Below are 19,967 nucleotides of genomic sequence, written 5' to 3'. Positions count from 1 at the left end.
CAGTAGGAGGTGACCAAGACATTGGACTTAGATTAAAAGTAAATTAATTGCTGGAATGAATCTTGGAATTATTTCTATGGAAGGATAAATTAGAAGTCATTCCTGCTTCTCCTGCTATGAGAATCAGAGGAAAAAAAAAACAGTTGCTCTGGGTAAAGACATTATCACTTCCCTTCGGTGTTCCACTTCAAAAAATGCTGTTTTGTTTCTGCACCAAAAGCAAGCTGAGCTATTTTGTCACATCTCTTTTCTTTAAGACTGAAGTTCAAAAGCCAGATAACAAGATATTAATTGAGCACATGCACCAAGTAACCCTTTCAATCTCACCTATAATCCTCTGGTGAAGAGTGAGGTCCACATGTGGCCTTTTCAACTAAGTGAAACTAAGTAGCATTTATCGTACTTTAAAAGAAATTTTTTTTTTCTATAAGTCAGTTCAATTTAGTGGGGTTTGTATAAAGACATTTTGTTCCCCCCAACCTATTGTTTTTACCAGGATCCAAATATCTCTCTCACCCAACCAAACAGAAGTGTTGTGGCCAAGTAAATTGCCCCCCTGTGCTGCTGTTATGTCACTGTATGTGACATCATGCAAAACCACCCACCACACCCCCTGCCCCCAGAATCGTTTGTCCTTACATCATTGTACCACAATATCCAAATTATTATAGCTTGCATGGATTACTGTAGTATAGTGTGAAAATCTAAGGGATTAGATGTTTATAGAGTATGAACCAGCATGAAGTAAAATTTAAAAAAAAAAGCAATAAAGTGCCCCAGCCTCAGGTCTTACATGTTGCTTTATCAGTCCAAGTATTGTTCTATGATTAGAAATAGATTCCAATAGCAAAAGAGTATTTCTATAGCACTTGTCAGGTAAAGTTAGTCTGCCCTCATTTTCTCAGGAGTTTGTGGCACTCAGCATCTGTTTTCCCCCTTTCCTATGCCTCTGTTTTTTAAGCTGGGTTGGAGACCCATGTTGATTTCACTCCTCTAAGAGAGGGGTAACTCTTTTTCACAGCACAAGACAGCATCACAGAGCTCCTATTCCTGTGTACAGGAGAAGGATGTGAAGGGTGTGCTGTTCCTGCCCCTCACACGTGGGACACAGCACACCACCACTGTTCCCTCTGCAATTCTAACTACATCACCTTGCCTAGATCACAACGGGCCTAGAAGCAGCAACTCACCAGTGGTTCTCATCTAAGTTTGACAGCCTGAAAGTCCTGAAAAACCTTGAGCCAAGAAGAGAGCACCTCCAAAAAAGAGGTAGAAAAAGAAAACAAATTCATTTCAAAGAGGGAAGAAAAGGAAAATTACCTGAATAGTATTTTGCAGTTATGAGACATGATTTCAGCTTTCTAGACTTTCTTTTGCAGTTCCTTACACTCAGGGGTGGAGAGCAGACCTCTTCAAATTTAGTTTGTTTCCTCCCCTTTTGCCAAGAGACATACTGGATGAGCAAGGAGTATTACAGGTACAGAAGAGCTTCAAGGGACAATTCTGTATTTAGAAAAGGTGCTTTGTACACACTCCATGCTTGGTTGATGTTCATTAAGCAGTGATCTGAAAGCCAACAGCTGATCTATTTTCCTCTGCATCGAGCTCCATGTCAGTGGTCTATCTTCCTGTGTTCCTGCCCTCTACAGACACCCTTCCAATAGCCGTGCTTACCTTCTCTGGGTAGGCTCCTCAGCCTTCTCCATAATTAGTTCTTGTACAGCCATGTAATTAACTTTTTAGAGATGTCAGTATTAAACTGCTAAAATTTCATCTCTTCTTCAGTAACAACAAAGATTTCCCAAAGAGTCATCAGCTTCATAAAATAGCACATCTTCTCCCAGGAGGAAAAATGAGAAATCTCCCCTTCACACCTGCCTGGACACCCAGGGCAAGAACCAGACTTCCAGCTCACCCCTGGAGAGGCTCACGTGAGCTGTGCAGGAAATGAGCTCATCTGACTGGTGATTCCCAGCCCTGGGAGAGCTGGCAATCACCTGCTGCCAGGAGACTCCCTGCTAGTCCAGGTGTGGAAGAATCTGGCACTTTACTTGCTCTGACAGTTAGACAGGTGTGAATTGCTGAGGCCAGCTGCAGATAAAAGGTGCTCACAGGGCACCCATCTGTAGGGAACCTCAGAATTCTTGTTTAAACTTTAACAGCTGATTTGAATTAACTCTGACCTCTCACGTTGTCTTTTTGACTCAGGTTCTTTGCATTATGAGGCTCATAGTAAAATTACTATTTTTAACAAAACAATTATTCTTTATTTGTAATCACTGTAAACCATATGTTGTTGATAGGCTACATGTTTGCTTTTATCTCTGTTTCACCAGCTTTAGACTAAGGCCTGGCAGGTGCTATCAAAACAAAGACTGGTTTGCAGAGGGTTCAGGTGAATTTCTGAAGACAGAGTCATGTGCCTGTGGCTGGATACTGACGTGACTGAGGCAGGGAGGAACTGGCAGGACTGGCTGCTTATAATGGGAGATGATATCTGGGTCATGAGAGAACATAAGCTTTGGGCTATTTCAGGAGCATAGTAGGAATTCATTAGGTGTGTGATGTTACACCACACATCACCTTACCTTCATAAGAATTAGTGGAATTTGTTCAACCCATCCTACTGTAGAGAAAGAGTAGTTAGAGCAGGAGACTTATGTCATGGTATGCTGAAGATGGTTACAGCATGGACAGTTTTCAAGACCAAAGATCAGCTCATCTTCATCATGGCCTAGTCAGTACAACCTGGCTTCAGGACAGGTGGTGTTGCACTCTGACCTGCTTCAGCAGAGCTGCTCACCACCTCCTCTGACCCATGGCACTACTGTTTCTGTGGGACCTATACATGTTATTATTCTTTAGTATAACAGGGAGAAAAGTCTTCCATGCCTCTGGAGCCTAGGGGTAGCCCAAGGACACTCTGGAATTGTCTCCTTCTGTTCCTCCAGAAATTTGGCCCTAAACTGTAATTTATATGGTAGGACTGCAGAGTAATGCAAGAGCCTCTCTCCCTTGAGGCAAATGGCTGTTCTGAGGACAAAGGGGTGGCTGAGCACACAAGCAAAGCTAAACACACCTGAGCCTCATTAAATTGTGCTGCTTAAAATTAGGTGTGTGCCCATATGGCTTTAGGTTTGTCCTATTCAGTAGGATATATGTTAGCTGAAAAAAGGTAAATATCATTAGCCTCAGATTTTTATTAACAAGTTCACAGAAAGAACAAAAATTACATTGATTTCAGTAAAACAAAGATTAATCCCCTTCAAATACAAAAACTGCTAGGAATATGAACTCCTAGAAAACTCTGAATATTTTACAGATCTTGAAATACTGAATTCCTCATCCTCTAGGATGGTTCCACGTTATTGTAATTTAATGCTGCACATTAAAATACATTAAAATACCTCATCATCAGTGAGTATGGCTTCTTCAGCAACCTCAGTGGTAATTAACTGAAATACTGCACACTGTACATTTTCCCCCACCAAAGGCCCTCAGCAAATCACACTGGGCCTTGGTTTTCACTGTTTGATTCGATATACAAGACTGAATCTATTTAGAGAGCAGTGCACCAAAGGAGAAGAGCTAACAGCAGCCCCTCGTGAGCATGTCAGGGTGTGCTCAGGATGGCCAGTTCCCACCCACACAGGATACGGTACCAAGGGCAGAACAGAAGGAGTCCACAAAGCCACAACACCGCACCAGCCACGTCTCAGACCCTCTGCAGAAAAAGTTGTAATTAAAACCAGCTTCCCCAGCACTGCATAATGCAAAGGTCAATGCAAAGGGCATCAATTCCACCTGCACAAACTTCATCACACAACTGCATAGGTATACAACATCTTCTGAGCCATTCTGGTATTCCCACTGCTCTGGTAAATGAGTGACAAGTTAAAGGCAGTATCTCTTCTCAAGTCTGTTTGATCTGTTTCTATTCCCTGTAAAAATAATGATAAAAAAAAGTTATCAATACACAAAAACAGTATAAAACAAGAAACATGACTAGCCAATACAGTGGAATCAAATTACATATTCATAGCCAAGAAAGGCATTCAGCTGTATGGAAATAGAACAGGTATTCCTTGTGCTCTCCCTTTTTAAGGAGTTTCCAAATCATGTTGTTAATCACTAAAGTTATGAAATTTCACACTCAAAACTTTATCTCTAAGTTAAATAGCCAGCTTATAAACCAGCAAAGTACTATCTTAATTTGTCTTTGTATGCTAAGTATATTTCTCCAACCAGAACGTGAATATTGCCTGCATCTTTTACAGGGTCACATACTGCTGCTCCGAACTCCCAGGGCTGACTAACACCCTCAGCTCTTACTTTACCAACACTGCCTGTTTTCTAAACAGCCCTGCAATGTTTCTACCCACCCATTCCACAGACAAGACTTCTAACTGTATGACATGTCAATTAGGATCCAATACAGATCAATTAGAATTAAACTGTGGCTCAAGTGCAATTAGGCATTCCCAGTACTGGTCCATCTTGCTCCAGCATGCTTATTTTATAGCATGGGTGAGTATACAGAACTTTCAGTTATAATTCATTGCATGTAATATATAGAAAGGTCAGCTACTTAAACAGGAAAAGTTGTTTAGCAATCCTTTTTGCTGCTGCCTCAGCCTATGAGTAAATCCTTCAAAATTCAAACATCTTTGAACTTAACACATGCTTAAATACATTATCAGGTGACAATCAGATTTGGGTTTCCAATGACAAGGAATTAAAATAGAAATTGAAGGAGGAACAACTGCAGAGATTTTTATGTACCTATTCTAACTATGTCTAAGGAATTCTTCACATTTTCCTGACTTTATTCTATGTCCATAACTTACAAAGTTACAGTACCTCTAAGGTGAGGGGAGGAAGTTCAAGTGCTCTTTGGTAATAGTGGATTGCCAGGTGCAGCAGTCCCAGCTGGTGCAGGCCACGGCCTAGGTTGTAGAAGGACTCCTGGCATGGTCCACGCAGATCCAAGTAGCGGTGAAGGAAGGAGAATCCCTGTAAGAGAAATTGAGCACACAACATTTTCCACCCCTCCTGTGCATTCTATTTTGTTACCATTTTCGAGTGTGATGATTCTGTTGTAAACAGAGGACCTTCTTTCTAAAGACCATGTTGGTAATCAGAGAGGGTACTTCCTTCAATATGAGGAATTAGTTCAGACACAAGCAGCTAATGATCATAATTTAGGTCACCAGTAGGTCGCTGTGGTGGAATTACTAATTAACTACCACAGCAGCAAGAAATGATGTAAAATCACTGAGTATAGTAAGCAGGAAATGAGAAGAGAGAGAGAGGGGAACTGTATTGCCAGGGGGTAATATAAATAGGACATTATTCAATGTATAAAAAGATAACAGGGCAGCTCCTGTAAAAAAGGCAGGCGGGTTACAGAAAAACGTGGATAAAAGTAATAAAATTAGGTCAAAGTTTGCAAGTTCAAAACATCTTGAAGTTGGACACTGTCATAACTGGTTTTGTGTTACAGCAGTTGGGGACCTGTAGCTTTTGTCAAGATCAGTGCAAGCTACAGTCTTCCAGCAATTTCAGAAGTCACAAGAGCTCAGGATCCTCACCATATTGTGCCGACTGAGCTCAGCAGCCACAGGAATTAAAAGGTATTTCAAGTTAATGAAAATACTTGGTGTAAAGTAGAGGAAATTACTTTCAAGATTCTGTTTGGGCCTACTCAGTCTGTGGTTTGTAACTGGATCTTGCTGATGATAAGAAAAATGTGAATAATGAAGCTGAAAATTTGAAGGAGCTAAACTGGAGCTCACAAGATCTTTACAAAGAGAGTGTATAGAGGCACCTAAAAGGGGAAAAGGAAGACGGGGGGGGAAAACCCCTTTGCAAGTCTGTACAATTTGCTTCAAGAATGCAGTTTATGAGACATAACTTCGAAGGGCACGTGGCATAGATTCCACTCTACAGCAATGCAGGCCAAAAAGAATTTCAAAGATAACTCAGATTACAACCACCAAGAAATTAGTAATACTTTCAGAAACAGCTGGCAGCTGTTAACATCAAGGTAACAAGCTACTTTTACCCACAAGGAGAGGGGATTCAGATGGTGTAACTATCATTCATCCCTGCTCATGCTTTACCACTTGCCTCTTTAGAAATGCCATCTTAATGATGAAAAATTACTTAAACAGAGTGTGTTGTAGCTATAACCATCTGCAAGATACAAAGCCAGGAAACACTGTGGGTAACCAGAATCATGCTGCCTCACCTGTACTAGCAGAGCATGCCTTTTCAGCACGTATTTCTGAGAGGCCATGTGGATGAAAGTCAGGCCAATACAAAGACTGTACAAAGGCTCATCTGGGTTTGCACGGAAGGCTTGCACATACTGACCTAAAAGCAAATAAATGAATAAAGATGCTGGTTGTAAAAAACATTCCTTAAGAAGTTACGAGCAAGAAAGAAAATATTTGAATTAGAAATGTGAATTAAGAAAATAAACAGTTTATTATACCAACATTAAAATACATAGGAAAAAACAGGGAAGAAAATTGTGTATTTTCAGCACCCACTGGATTCTGAAGGAAGAATGCAGACTGTGATGTAAAAAAGGAAGCAGAAAATGATCAGACACAGAAGGCAAACATGGTCCTTGCTGGGATTTAAATGTGACATTTGGAGGACTTGACTGAAAGCAGCAGGTTTACTTTGAAGGCCTGCTTTGAAGGCATGCAACCAGCTGTATTTGCAGTTTAAATTGGGCTGGTTCTGTCATTATTATCATCATTAGCTTCCAATTATCTTTGCAAGTTAGTAATATTTGCAATGTGTGCTAAACTTGAAACGTGCCAGCTTAATTTTTATTAGCAAAACCCTTCAGCAGTGCTCTGATTTGTGTACAGAATAATTAAAGCACCAGACAATCATTGTGAACCTATAATTTTCTGATGAAAAAAAAATCTTTCCCTTTATATAAACTTTCGCTTGTTCTATTTGTTGCTATTAGAACATGAAAGATATTACCAAGAGCATGCTTGAAACTGCCTGACACGAAGGCATTGTGCCCGTTGAGGACACACAGCACGTGATTGTCAGGATTTTTCAGCATCAGGCGGAGACAAAAGCGATGGTGGCGGACATCCTGAGACTGCATGGTGACCTGATTGAAGATGTTCCACAGCTGGGGCTTATTGACATTTTCCATGACCATGATTCTACAGAATGAGACGTGTGCGAGAAATTAGTAAATGCTATGTAGTATATACTGTCTCTTCAATAAAATCTCAGCAGTTCAGGGAAGATAACAAAGAACAGAAACTCAAAGAGAAGGTCAGTGACTGAAGTAAAGATGAGAGTAGAAAACAGAACCAATGGTTCTGTCCAAATCAACCAACCTATTGCATTGTGCATTTTTGGAATCTGAGGCTATTGGAAAGCTCCTTCAGTTTTCAGTAGCCTTCTCTCCTTTAGCCAAGGCTGGAAAGTATCAGCCTGCCTACTTCAGCAGTATATGATACTGCAGCAGTGTGACTGCAGCCTCAGTGGAGGCAATTCCAGCACAGACTGCTCTGACTTATCAGTAGCCCACCTGATATAGTTGTAAGCTTTTCTGAAGTTCTTGTCCAGAATTGCAGCAGAGAGCCCAAAGTACTCCAGCTCCTTGCGCTTTTGTCTGTCCTCATAGAATGAGTAATATTCCAGTGAGGAATCCACAAGCAGCTCTGCCTCCTTGTACCGGGAGAGGTCACACAAGGCATATATAGCCTTCAGGAGGAGGTTCCACCAGTCATCTTTTGTCAGAACACTTGTGAGGACAGCAAAAATTGCTAAAAATATTGGAGCCAGAAAGTTGACAAAAATTAGAACAAGAAAGATAAATTTTTACAAAATAGATTCATACATCCAACTGATATTTTCAAAGATGCTGTAGCACTAACAGCCAATAGGAAGTATTTACTTTTTCTCATTTTAAGGGCTGTTCATAAAACACCAGCAGAAACACTCTCAAAGTGGGAACAGAGAGCAAGCAATGCACCCAGTTCAAGCTGCAAACATACTACATGAATGCAATGAAGTTCTTCTCCCTAATTTATCAAGCAGTGCTTAAGAGCATGTGGCCTGGCTCAACCAAGCCTGGGCCAGCTAAAAAAAAAAAATCACACTACTTTTACAATGTATTTGTATTACATTCTAGATTTGTGTGTATGATATTTCCCCTGAGGGAAAAGAGCTCTAGATGCCCTTCTCAATCTGAATTATTCTGTAATCTTTCTATTTTTCTCTGACTGGGGACTGTTCCCTTAAGATACTAAGATCTTCAGTTTTGCTGCCTTCTTTGCCCTAGAAATAAAGCAATGTTAACATGAACTGCATGGATTTAGCATGCAAAATAGGAGCACTTTCATAATTTTTCAGAACTACGGAGGTCACCTCGTTGATACGTTTTTAATAAACAATCTGTGATTTGTTACCTTTCGCATCGCAATTTGCTGTCTCTTGGTCATCATTGTCAGAAATTTTATCCCTTGACACCTTAATAAGATAGAGGTGTCTCTCTCCAGATTTGGAACTAGATATCAAACACACCTGAGCTCTGCTCATTGCTACCTAGAAACAAATTTAAGGGCAGCGTTTCAGATTACAATGTAACATCCTATGACAAAGGCAGCTATATGGCTAATCCATCTGGCTCACCTTGCATCCCAAAATAGTCTGTGACACCACCACAGAGCAAGGTCATCAGAGAGAACATTCCCAACAGGAATATCATCTCTGCACTGCCTCGTGCTCCAGTACAAACTGGGCTAAGCAAAAGCGATACACAAATTCTTCAAGCTACTTAAAAAGACTTCTCCTGGGATTGGAACATCCCTGGATTTACTGAAATCAAGACTCTTTGCAGAGAAGCATAAGAAGAACAATGCCTTTCTCTATCATTTTCAGAAGTTTGTGCATAGTCAGCTCTTCAACCAGTATAATACAATAGTCAAGGTGCTGAGCAGATTGATAAAATGGAGGTCTAAATATTCCTTTAATTCACTCCCTATTCATAAATAAACAAAAATTAATTAACACAAAACTGCAACCACTGTATTTACTGGCTAAACAAATTCTTATTTTGTCCTTTTATCACAAGAAAATAATTAAGAAATCAAAAAGAAAATTGTTGAAATAGAAGCCAGTATCAACACCACAAAAAAGCTGCGTGCTCAGTGTTAAAAAGGCAAGAAGCAGCTTTAGAATTCAGTGTGTTGTAAGCACACTGAGAATAGGGAGTTGAAGTCACTGTATCAATAGTTACACACACAGTCCTCTGTTCTAAACACTACAGGCAGGAGCACCAGTATTGCAGGCTACCTGCAAGACTACTACCTAACAAAATTATGAAACCCCTCACACAAAAAAGCCCACTAGCTTTCCTCCTGAGTTCATTTGCAGTTTGTCTTGACCCAAGTCACAGCTGCGCAATTTCATACGGTGCAGCTGGAGAGACTGGCTTACCTTCAGCAGCATTGCCAGCATTGTGAGCAACGTGTCAATGTAACCATACATTTTGCCTTGGGAATACAACAGCGTGGAGCGATGCAGGAGTAGCTTTAATTCCTGGACAACAGTGAACACTATTATTCAACCTCATGCACAGAGAGAGTTTATAAAACAAACCATTTTGACTTGGTATAGTACTAATAGGATTGTAAAGCTTCCAGAAAGCTGTAAGAATCTGCAGCAGCAGGTAAGCTCTCCCTAAGCTGCCCTCAGGAGCTACTGCTCCAAATTCTCCCATTTCAGAGACATCTGGCATGACTCTTACATATGGTGAGGGTGCTCCTAGAGAGGGGATTCAGAACCTCTGCTAACAATCAAGAGAGGCCAAACCATGTAGCCCACATGTAGCAACTGCTTACCAACTTGGTGTAGAGTCACGACTGGCTCTCAGTGGCCAAAAGCTGGTGCATTGCACAGAAGTTCTCAGGTGGGACTGGGGAAATGCTGAGAGAATGGTCAGGGACAAAGTCTGGAGGACGTGTCCCTGACACTGTAATGGATCAGCCACTGTGCTCTGCAAGCTCCCCATGGGGAGATAAGTCTGAATCCCTGGTCCTATGCAGATACCTTGGACTAGTAGCACAGGTTGGCAGAATAATGCATCCTAAATGGAAGCACAGAACAGTTTTCCCACCTGCTGTGCAGCATTAGCATCCTGAGCCAGAGTATCTGGGTCATACATTGGCTCCAGAGCCTCCAGAGCTTTCTCAGGCCGGCCCAGCTGCTGCTGAAGTGTTGAAAGTGAGATTCTTGCATCGAGATGCAGTGGGGCGAGATCAACAACTTTGGCATAGCTCTCTGCAGCACGCTCCATGTGTCCCAAAGCCTTCAAGCACTCTAGAAATACCATAAGCAACACAAGGCACTTTAGTGGCAGAAAAAAAGTATTTCAAAGTTTGCAAATAAATTAACATACTATCTTAGTAAAATCACCTAAAACATGTATTTTTAAGTGATAATATTCAGATATATGCACTGATGCATCACTTCAAACATCAGCAGCTGACACAGGATGAAATGTAGAATAGATGCTGCTTCACTTACATGAACATAAAGTACTTTTAGCTGATGTAAATTTCAGTGTAAATTTCATGAAGAAAAAAAATGCTTGACAGAGTCATCATGATAAGCTTCATTCTGCAAATACCAATTCTCATGCAACCAGTCAATCTAAAATTCCTGTGATCTTGGATAAAGTTCCCTGGAAATGCTCAGCACTGCATTATCATCTCTCAGTCCCCCATGCTCAGCAGTCCTGCCTCCTCTCACCTGCGTGCCGAAGCCACACAACAGCCAGGTTGTACCGTTCTGAACAGACAAGGGAACTCAGGAGAGGCAGGGCTGAGTTGTATTCTCCAACATCCAGAAAAGCCTCTGCCACATCCAAATACAAGTCACCCATTTCTTCTGGATTTTGTTCCACCAGAGTAGTCAAAAGAGGCTTTAAGAAAAAACACACAAACACTACAGCACAAATAATCAATTTCTTTAAGGCATGCTTATTGGAAGCTTGCGTTTTTATCCTATGATTTTTATTCATTGGCATTCTGAACTATGCTTCCTTTAATTAAATGTTAGTTTAGAAGTGAAAAATAAAAGATCTGAAATTCAGCATTCCTGAAGAAGCCCCATTTTTCTATTCCAGATGTTTCACACATCCAGTGGGTTAAACTGTCCATCAGTGAGGAGTCTCCTTTCTGAAAGAACAGTCAAAGTGAAAACATGTTCCCCAGTGTTCACAGCTTTGCAATAGGGTCCTGGGCCTGTCACAGCACACAGGCTGTGACTTACTGTGCTTTAGTAATGTAACTTACACTGGCATAATTTCTAAGGGCAAGGATATTATTTCTGCTATTACAGGCCTATGAGGTTTCTCTCCTGGAGTGGGAGAGAAGCAAAAAGAATCTCCACAGCTCCCTCAACCACCTCAGTCTATGAAAACAGGAACAATTACTTGCTTTTGTGACTTCTTAGAACATTCCCCCCACCTTGTGAGTTGGTTTCCACTTACACTGAGTGGCTCCAGGATGTTCAAGTGAATCAAGCACACCATCAGCTTGACCGTGATGTCTATGGGAACACCCTCAGGTATGCAGCAGCTGACCTTCTCCACAGCTGGGACAAGATAAAGAATTTCCTTCTGAACTCAGAGGCTTTAAGAAGCACTTCTTAAGCACCACATCCCCTCCAGGCCATGCTCAGGAACTGAGAAAATATTCTTATCAGCTCTAGCAAGTGTTGGTCTGCCCTTCTTTTCCTCCTCCTTTATCTTTTCCAAGAGTTGGGGCAACATCTTCCTACTGTCTCTGAGAGGAATAATTCCATGTGAGGTACCAAGTGCTGTCAGTCTGCATCGACTCCAACAGCAGGATTCCACAGCATGTGCTTGGATCCTTTGCCTCCTTAAGGATCCTTGCCTACTTTATTGCTCATTAAAGCTTTCCTTTAACAATTTACGCACCTGTACCCTCTCCTCCTTTATTTTTTCAAGGAAATGCCCTATACTGAGGTGGTTCTCGTTCTTGCTAAGTGAAGTCCTGTGTAGCAGGCACTGCCTGAACACATTGTTAAACAGAGTTAATACAGAACTTCACACAACAGGTAAGGCTGACTGCAATCTGATCAGAATGCAGACATGAGGCACAGCAGCTACCCATGACAATACCAGCAAATGAGAGGTCACACAATAAAATTCCATGATCATAGGTCCTTCACATGCAGTCATGACACCTCCTTAACTCCTAGTTAAGTTCTCCTCCACTTCAGTGCTTGCACCACACATTTACTGATAAAACCTGAGAAAACTGGGATTTCCAACCTAAGGTTTTCCTTTTACCTACTACATCCACATCCCTTTACTGCAAATCACAACATGCAGATTAATTCATCATTCTCTGAACGTTGCAATACCCAGCACAAGGGTGACTATTCCCCTACTAATATATTTTTACAAAATTACAACTCTCTGTCTGGATTAAAGGGAAGTTTGAGAAAGGGAAAGAAGAAAAGGACAGAAGAATCCTTTTCTAGATGAAGCCCTGTTTCTGTGCTGTTAGAAATCTCCAGCTGTTATATGAATGCAAGCTGGTTCCTAACCATATGATCAGTTCATAGACTTGTCTGAAATTAAAAAAAAATAAAATAATTACTTACCTGGAGCACTGGATTCAGCAACTGGATGACTCTGGTTGTCAGTCACTGCCTCCTGCCCTTCCTGAGTTTCTACTGCTGCACCTGTATCTTTTTAAAAAGATTATCAGATTAACCAGTAGTTACTTGCCTTTGAATCCATAACTGAGTGGCAGCTTACTCTGAAAAGTGGACTGGGTTTCTCGTTTTGGTTTGGGGCTTTTTTGTGTTGTATTGTTTGTTTTGTAAGGACAGCAGAACAGGAAGCAGTTATAAAAATTACAAAAGTAGCAAAGCAACAGAGTGGAGAGCTCTATTTTAGAAGCCTTCTCTCAACCAATGGCACACAGGAGGTAACTTGGAAACATTGTGCTCTAATTCCTAGACTCATTATAGTTTTGTTTCTTATAAATTATCTGCTGAAAGTCTCCATCAGGAGAGTTATTCATAAAACAACTGTATTTTTACCTGGTCAATCAGAGCAAAAAGCCAAGAGAAATATCTTATACCTGTATTAGGCTATCAGATTGCTGAGACAACCACTTCAATCACAAAACAGACTGTTGCCTTATGGAGCTGGTGTGCTGTGTCCATTTTACAGCCTAAATAAATATTTTCAGATGAAATGACTTTGATAAAGCAGGTTTCTCAAAGACAACCTACTTCATTAAATTATGAGCTAGTATACCTAGATTTCAGTTAGGTGGTTAATAACAGATGCAGGATGTATAAAGAACATTACTCTTAGGTCAAAGGCTGACATTCTTGAACACAGTTGGCACTAAGCTTATCTTTTTATCCTTTTTTTAGTAGTTATTTAGCTGGTAGAAATAGCTGGTCTGATGTAAACACTCAGAGGAATGTTTAGAACTTTAAAAGCCCTCCAGTTGCCTGGAGAGCAGTCCTTGTCTTCAGTGAGTCAGCAGGGCTATGGGGACACCAGAGTAACTTCTTACAGCAGGCTGAGGTCACGCCATGTAACTCACTAAGAGCACCCACAGATTTCAATAGAGAAAAGCCTGTCAACAGTGCAGCAAAATATACCCAAGAGTTGAAAAGGTAGAGGAAGGATGTCATATCACATGAACAGTAGGGTCACAGTAACCACTTGACAGCTACTTACCCTTTTTCTCCTCAGCTGCACTTCTTTCTGGTGCTTTTTTTTCAAGTACAATTCCCGTAAAATCTGTAATAACCTGGAACAGAAAAGTAACTTGGATAATTTCAAAGTTTTAAAGCATAAATGGAGCAACCAGACTATGTGACAGTTTTAGACATCATACAAGTTATCAGAGTTAAAGCTGCATTCATCTACCCAAGTAGAACCTTCAAAAAGAACCAGGGAAATGGCTCTGTGACTATAGTTCTACTGTATTAATAAATCCAGTAGCTAAATGCTGAGTACATAAAATTGACTGACATTTAAGGAGGGAAGAAGTGCCAAAAAAGGTCACAGGAATTGTTTGCAGGCTCATGATACTGTGCTCTGACGGAGAGCTGAATAAAATCTAAAGAAAGGAAAAAAAAAAAAACCTAAGTAATTTAATATCAACAAATAAGAATGTTCACAAGAAGAAGTCCCAATTTACAGTGTCTTTTCAATCAATCTTGGAAAGTATGACAATGGCCAAATACCAACATCTTCTCTCTCAAAGCCAGACAAAATCAAGCTGGAAATATACCTCAAAAGAGAGAGTTAACAAATTTGGACCAGATAAGCAACATTCTCTAACTCCTGGTGCCTTAGAGTTAAGATGTATTGTCTTTCTGGAATGCATGCTTAGTGCTTAGGTCTGCCAGATAAGTCACAACAATCTGAATTTGAACCATCAGAGCATTCAGTGTCATGATTTTAACCTTCCCCTCAGAGAATGACCTCTGCTAGTATTAATCACAAAACCAGCCTGAAGGTCTTCTCTGGCTACTAAGATTATGGTCACTATAGAGAAGGAGAGGAAGGATCCCAGAATTCTAAACCTTGAACAATGTACAAATCTATCAGCCCTCAATTAATTCAATCCAACCATTAATTTAAATGCTAATTACTACAGAACTAATAGCAAGCAGTCTGTTTCTGATGAGCTCTCTTTTTACAGAAGCAGGACTCCATTTTAGCATTGCAGGAAGATAAATTATGAACATAAACCATCCATTCTGGCAGGCAAAGAGGGGCTGGAAATGCACTGAGCTGTCCGTACCGCCAGAGCTTTGTCGTACTGTTTGGAGGAGATGTACAGCTCAGCTGCAATGTTAACATCCTCCATGGACACAAGGCTCTGGTGCTTGCTAAAGGCCTCTTCCACTATCTCAATAGCAGAGGTCACGTCATTGGCTTCGTAGTAACTCCTATAAAACACAGAAATGAGATGCCAGGTAATTCACATAACTGACAATGTATACTTTGAACCAAAGCGAAAGGATTTTCATATTTCTCTGATTTTTGCTTATTAGCGAACATTTTCATTGGTGAAGATTTTCATTAGCAAGTGGATGTTATAAAAGATAGTGAGAAAGGGGGTGGTTTTCCTTTCCATACAACTGTTGAAAACTTTTACGTATTTCAAATAATTAACAATTTTTTTCTCCCCCATTTGTAAGGACATTACTGGAGTGTTCATCACAGTCTCCCCCAATGAAGTCAGACATCAATCATGTCCCACATTAACCTGCTTTAAGAAACCTTCACTAATAACACTGTTGTAATATACATCCTTGTAGATTTTGGTACATTTCCCAAACACGAAGATCAAAAGAGCTTAAACTGTTTTGTAAGAGGCAGTAACAGCTTCCCACAAAGAAGCAGTTCACAGGTAAAACCTGACTGTGTGAGAGCTACACACTTTAACCACAAGGCTCCAGTGGTAAAGCAATGCAAGGCTCCATTGGTGAATGCAAGCCCAGCTCACTTGGCCATGTCTCGGGCCAGCTGCATGAAGCGCTCGCCGTCGGAGGGAGCCAGGAGGTTCAGGATGCGCCGGTAGCCATCCATGGCCATCTTCTGCTCCCCCAGCTGCTCGTACAGGCTGGACCTCTCCCACAGGTAGCGCACGTTGCTCGGGTCGTACTTCAGAGCTACAGGGAGAAGCAGCAGCACGGCAGAAGTTTAGGAAATGCAACAGGGGATTTCACATTCATTTCCTTGATTCGTGTTAGTGAACATGCACAGGGTTTTAGAGATTCATTTATCATTCATCTTTCATCATTACCATTCATCATTCATTCATCTTTTATCAAAGTCCAGGCAGAGGTATCAGAATCTTTGCACCCTGAAGCAAACTAAACTAGAAAGAAGATAACAAAATTATTGCCATTAGCACATAGCATTAATTTTAAATTATTAAAATGTTTGCTACACTACCTTTCGTGTAGCAGAAAACAGCCTGCTTAATATTATCCTGCTCCAGTGACATTTCTGCCAGTCTAACCCACTCCTCAGTATTGCTAGGATTTAAGTGAGCTGCAATCAGTCCAAACTGTAATGATTTCTCCATATCACCCTGGTCTTCATAGATCATGGCAAGAGTGGAAAATGGCTCGTGAGCAAAAGGAGCTGTGAAAAGACAAAAAGAATGACTAAGAATTATTGCTTAAAATCCACACTGGAAACAAATAACTTGCCTTTCTCAAAGAACAGGTATCAGAATTACATGAAACACGTGCTGTTCAAATTCAGGAAAAACTTGCAGACAAGTTTCTGATTCCTGTCTGCAAATTACTAAACAGGCTGACTGAATCTAACAACAACCATTTATAGTATTATTCTATACTGCAAGGCATGCTGATGCTTATACCTTGTGTCTACAAAGACAGTAAAAGCAAACTGTGTAAAGCTAAGCCAGGACCTGGGTCTCTGCAGAATTCATGTGGTAGTTTCTTTTTATAAGCAAAAAAATAAAGGAAGTGCATGACATATTCTTAATTCTACTCCTTATACTGTGACTTTGCTTGTACTGTTTATTTTCATCTTCAGGGAAGTCACACTAAATCCTGCTCCTGCACATGGAAACCTCACTCCATCCTTAAACCCATTCTCCCATACCTTGTCGAATGATCTCCATGCACATCAGAATGGCCTCCTCACGCTCTCCTCGAGCAAATCTGATGTTGGCCTCTCCCATCAGACCCCTCAAGGCCCGGGGAAGTTTGCTGCGAGGTCTTTTCTCCTAAATGGAAAAGGAATGCTGTTTCTGCCCAAGGTTGAGTTGTGCCCAAATTCAGGAGGCACCCCATTGTGCTTAACACCACCTAACCCCAAGTTATTTAAGTATTAGCAATAATAAATGACTGACCAAAAGACTTGTCAATGTTCATAGTTTTCTGATACTGGGAAAATTGATTTCATTATTTCTGAAAGCTTTCAAACAGTAAACAGTACAGTGCTTTTATAATAAACAAAGACAGCATAACAAACACCAGCATAAGCAGGATTATCCTACATGGAACAATTTTCAGGCAAACTTCTCAACAAGCAGCTAAAAATCACTCAAAGTGGCCTTCATGCACTATGGTCAGGGGACACATGGAAGTTAATGAAAGTTTAAATACTTGCTTTCATCATTTTTTTGGTCTCTCGATTAAGAACCATCTCCAAAACAAAAACATCTCCAGCTGTAGGCTGCTCTGTAGTTTCTTCTTCCTCCTCTCCTTCTTCTTCTTCTCCTTCTCCTTCTTCTTCCTCCTCCTCCTCTTCATCCTCCTCCTCCTCTTCATTTTCCCCAAGCATGGATGCAAAGACCCGATGGACAGATTTACTGACCCCATCTGCTGTTTCTCCTGGTTGAGAAAAAAGCAAAACAGGTTTCTGATAGAATGAAGAGAACATGCTGCTTCCCTGGACAAGTGCAGAGAAAACAGCAGCCCACTTGAAGCAGCTATTCTGTAAGAGTGCTGCCTGCAGAAATGCAGAAAAACTATTAACAGCCTCTTTGGTTTTAAAGCCCTGCATTATTCATCACCAGTGCTTGCCATGGCCCAGCCTGTAACATCTTGAGGTATCTGAAATGAAAGCAGGAAGGAACACACAGAATGGAGCCACAGTTTAATCAACATTTTTCTCAGTCCAGAAGAAGGTTAAGCAATTTTCAAACTTTGGGCTGGCTGGCTGCAATCAGCTCTTCAGCTGAAGAGGCTGTAAGTGAGCACAGAATTCTACTACACAACAATCCAGCAAACAGTTTTTCAAAGCAATTGAAAACAAGATGTTGTAACCATTCCATCCATGACAACAAGTACCTTTTAACGTGTGTAAATACCAAATCCAGATTATTTGCATTTCTCTGGAAAAAGAACAGAATTCTTTAAAATAAGTAAGAAAACTATGCTAAGTACTTTGGATAAATATGCTCAAGGCACATATTTGTTAAAAATTTCCCATTTTTTATTTACAGCTTCTCATTATGAAATGAACCCAGGGTTATAACTGACCACAGCTCTATATACAAAACTCCAAATATGCAGGGTTCAAAGGTTTGAGCTGGGGGATTGGACACCTGAATATTTGATTAAAAAATAACCACAGTATCAAGTTGGGACTGAAAAACAAATCTATCATGTATTGCCCATATAGGAGAGGAACCTGGGGACCACACCTGGATATGTTTGGTTACTTTTATTCTGACTTGGATATTAAGCATCTAAACACAATACTTTTCTTCCCCTGCCCCCCATCTGAAAAAAATAATTATTAATGTCCCTTTTATTTCAGTCCCTTCAGAGACCAGAAGGGGAAAAATGGAGCCAGGTTTTTATGAAGTCATTTATTGAAGAGCAAATACTTCCAGTGCCTTTTTAAACAGGAATGATTATGTTAGAAACACCAACCATCAGTTTCATCCTGACTTTGGGACTTCCCAGAGGCTTTTCTGGATGAAGATGGAGCCTCTAAATCTTCCTCATTTTCCTCAGCAGATGCATTTTCGCCATCCTACACACACCAAAAATACAAATTATTACCTCTATAGAATTACCCATTTTTTATTTCCCCACATATTTACAGTTACCATTTGGCTTTCCAGCCTTTGCTCTGCCAGTGAAACAGGTGGGATAAGCACTGTGTGTGTTTAAAACCCAGCATGCCTTGCTTGTCCTGAGGACATTTATATTTTTATCAGAGACTCAGATGGTGACTGTTCACACTACATTTGACTGAACAGACCAGTCCATTGATTACTGGGCATTACAGTGAGGTGGGATGACATGGTATTAGAAAAAAATGTTCTGTGTGACAAATCCTTCCAGAAGCCTGTCAATATCAAAGCAGCACTCATTAATCCGCTAAGAATGCTGCCCCAGGGCAACACTCATGACAGCCGAGTTCTGCTGAACCTGCGCTCTGAAGATCAAGAAACGCAGAAATTCAGTAGCAAGTTGACACAAATATAGCAAAGTTAAAAAGAACTGCAGCACTCCGCCAAATCATGCGTGTTTCTTTTAATCACACTGCCTACACATCGTCGGACACAATGTGTTTCCCTATATTACTGCTGCCAAGAAGTCAGAAGAGGAGCCGCACTGGCTCCCTCCCTCAGATGCAGATGGGGGAGCTGGAGCAGCATAATGTGGACGAGTTCACACCCGAACCAGCTCCTTGCCCCGACCCAAAGCACCAATTTCCCGCGGGCCGGGCGGTGCTGCCGGGCCGGTGCCTCCGCCCGGAGCGCCGCGTCCTGCGCGCCCCGCACGGCCCCGCCCGCGCTGCCGCCCGCACCGCGGCCTTCTGCCGAGCCGGACAGCGACGCTCGCAACTCCGGAGCCGAGGGAGCAGCGAGCGTGAGCCCCTTCACAGACAGAGCACCGGCCCTGCCCTGCCAGGTGCTGACACCGACGCTCGCAACTCCGGAGCCGCAGGAGCAGCGAGCGTGAGCCCCTTCACAGACAGAGCACCGGCCCTGCCCTGCCAGGTGCTGACACCGACGCTCGCAACTCCGGAGCCGCAGGAGCAGCGAGCGTGAGCCCCTCCACACACAGAGCACCGGCCCTGCCCTGCCAGGTGCTGTCGTGGGGGTGGCGGCTCGGGCCGTGAGGCGGCCAGGCGGGGCAGACTCACCTTCTCGCGGCTCTTGCGCTCCTCGCGGCGCTGCTCGAACTCCTCGAAGGAGATCTTTCCCTCCAGGTACTCGATCAGCTCCGGGCTGAAGCCCGACATGGCTGCGCCACGGCCCGGGGAGCCCTGTGAGGGAGGCACCGCGTCCGTCCCGCTATGGCGCCCGCCCGCGCCAGTTCCGGGCGGCGGCGCCGCGCTGAGGGCGCTGAGGGCAGGGCGGGAGCGAAGCGCAGGGCCGGGGGCACGGCGGCCTCTGCTGCCTCGGCCC

The 19,967-nt window shown here is 42.0% G+C and overlaps 2 protein-coding genes across 4 annotated transcripts in view; one reads left to right on the top strand and one right to left on the bottom strand.

Moving 5' to 3' along the window:
* SLC39A10 (solute carrier family 39 member 10) overlaps window positions 1–10,133 on the top strand; it is a 336,276-nt gene extending 326,143 nt beyond the window's left edge. Inside the window, exon 11 of the mRNA XM_050976782.1 lies at window positions 9,683–10,133. Within this exon, the coding sequence (XP_050832739.1) occupies window positions 9,683–9,730 (48 nt within the window). The 3' untranslated portion in view covers window positions 9,731–10,133. The remainder of the gene's footprint in view (window positions 1–9,682) is intronic.
* Window positions 3,186–19,902, bottom strand: GTF3C3 (general transcription factor IIIC subunit 3). 3 transcript variants are annotated; one of them, XM_018911675.3, is made up of 19 exons: window positions 19,703–19,900; window positions 18,478–18,580; window positions 17,207–17,430; window positions 16,697–16,820; window positions 16,016–16,207; window positions 15,564–15,729; window positions 14,856–15,003; window positions 13,781–13,853; window positions 12,682–12,768; window positions 11,540–11,643; window positions 10,798–10,969; window positions 10,163–10,365; window positions 9,484–9,585; window positions 8,454–8,589; window positions 7,571–7,808; window positions 7,006–7,196; window positions 6,251–6,375; window positions 4,861–5,013; window positions 3,186–3,941 (listed from the first exon to the last, which is right to left on the bottom strand). In XM_018911675.3, exons 1-19 carry the CDS (start codon window positions 19,799–19,801, stop codon window positions 3,819–3,821), a joined length of 2,763 nt encoding a protein of 920 aa, XP_018767220.1. In that variant the 5' UTR covers window positions 19,802–19,900; the 3' UTR covers window positions 3,186–3,818. The 3 variants fall into 3 exon arrangements, with proteins under 3 accessions (XP_018767220.1, XP_018767222.1, XP_050832731.1); XM_018911677.3 differs by having other exon boundaries at window positions 12,682–12,762; XM_050976774.1 differs by lacking the exons at window positions 3,186–3,941; window positions 4,861–5,013; window positions 6,251–6,375; window positions 7,006–7,196; window positions 8,454–8,589 and having other exon boundaries at window positions 7,642–7,808; window positions 19,703–19,902.
* Between the last annotated feature and the right edge of the window lie 65 nt (window positions 19,903–19,967).

This window comes from Serinus canaria, chromosome 7 (assembly GCF_022539315.1).
Source record: "Serinus canaria isolate serCan28SL12 chromosome 7, serCan2020, whole genome shotgun sequence".
Taxonomy (NCBI): Eukaryota; Metazoa; Chordata; class Aves; order Passeriformes; family Fringillidae; genus Serinus; species Serinus canaria.
This window is presented reverse-complemented; position numbering and strand designations above follow the sequence as displayed.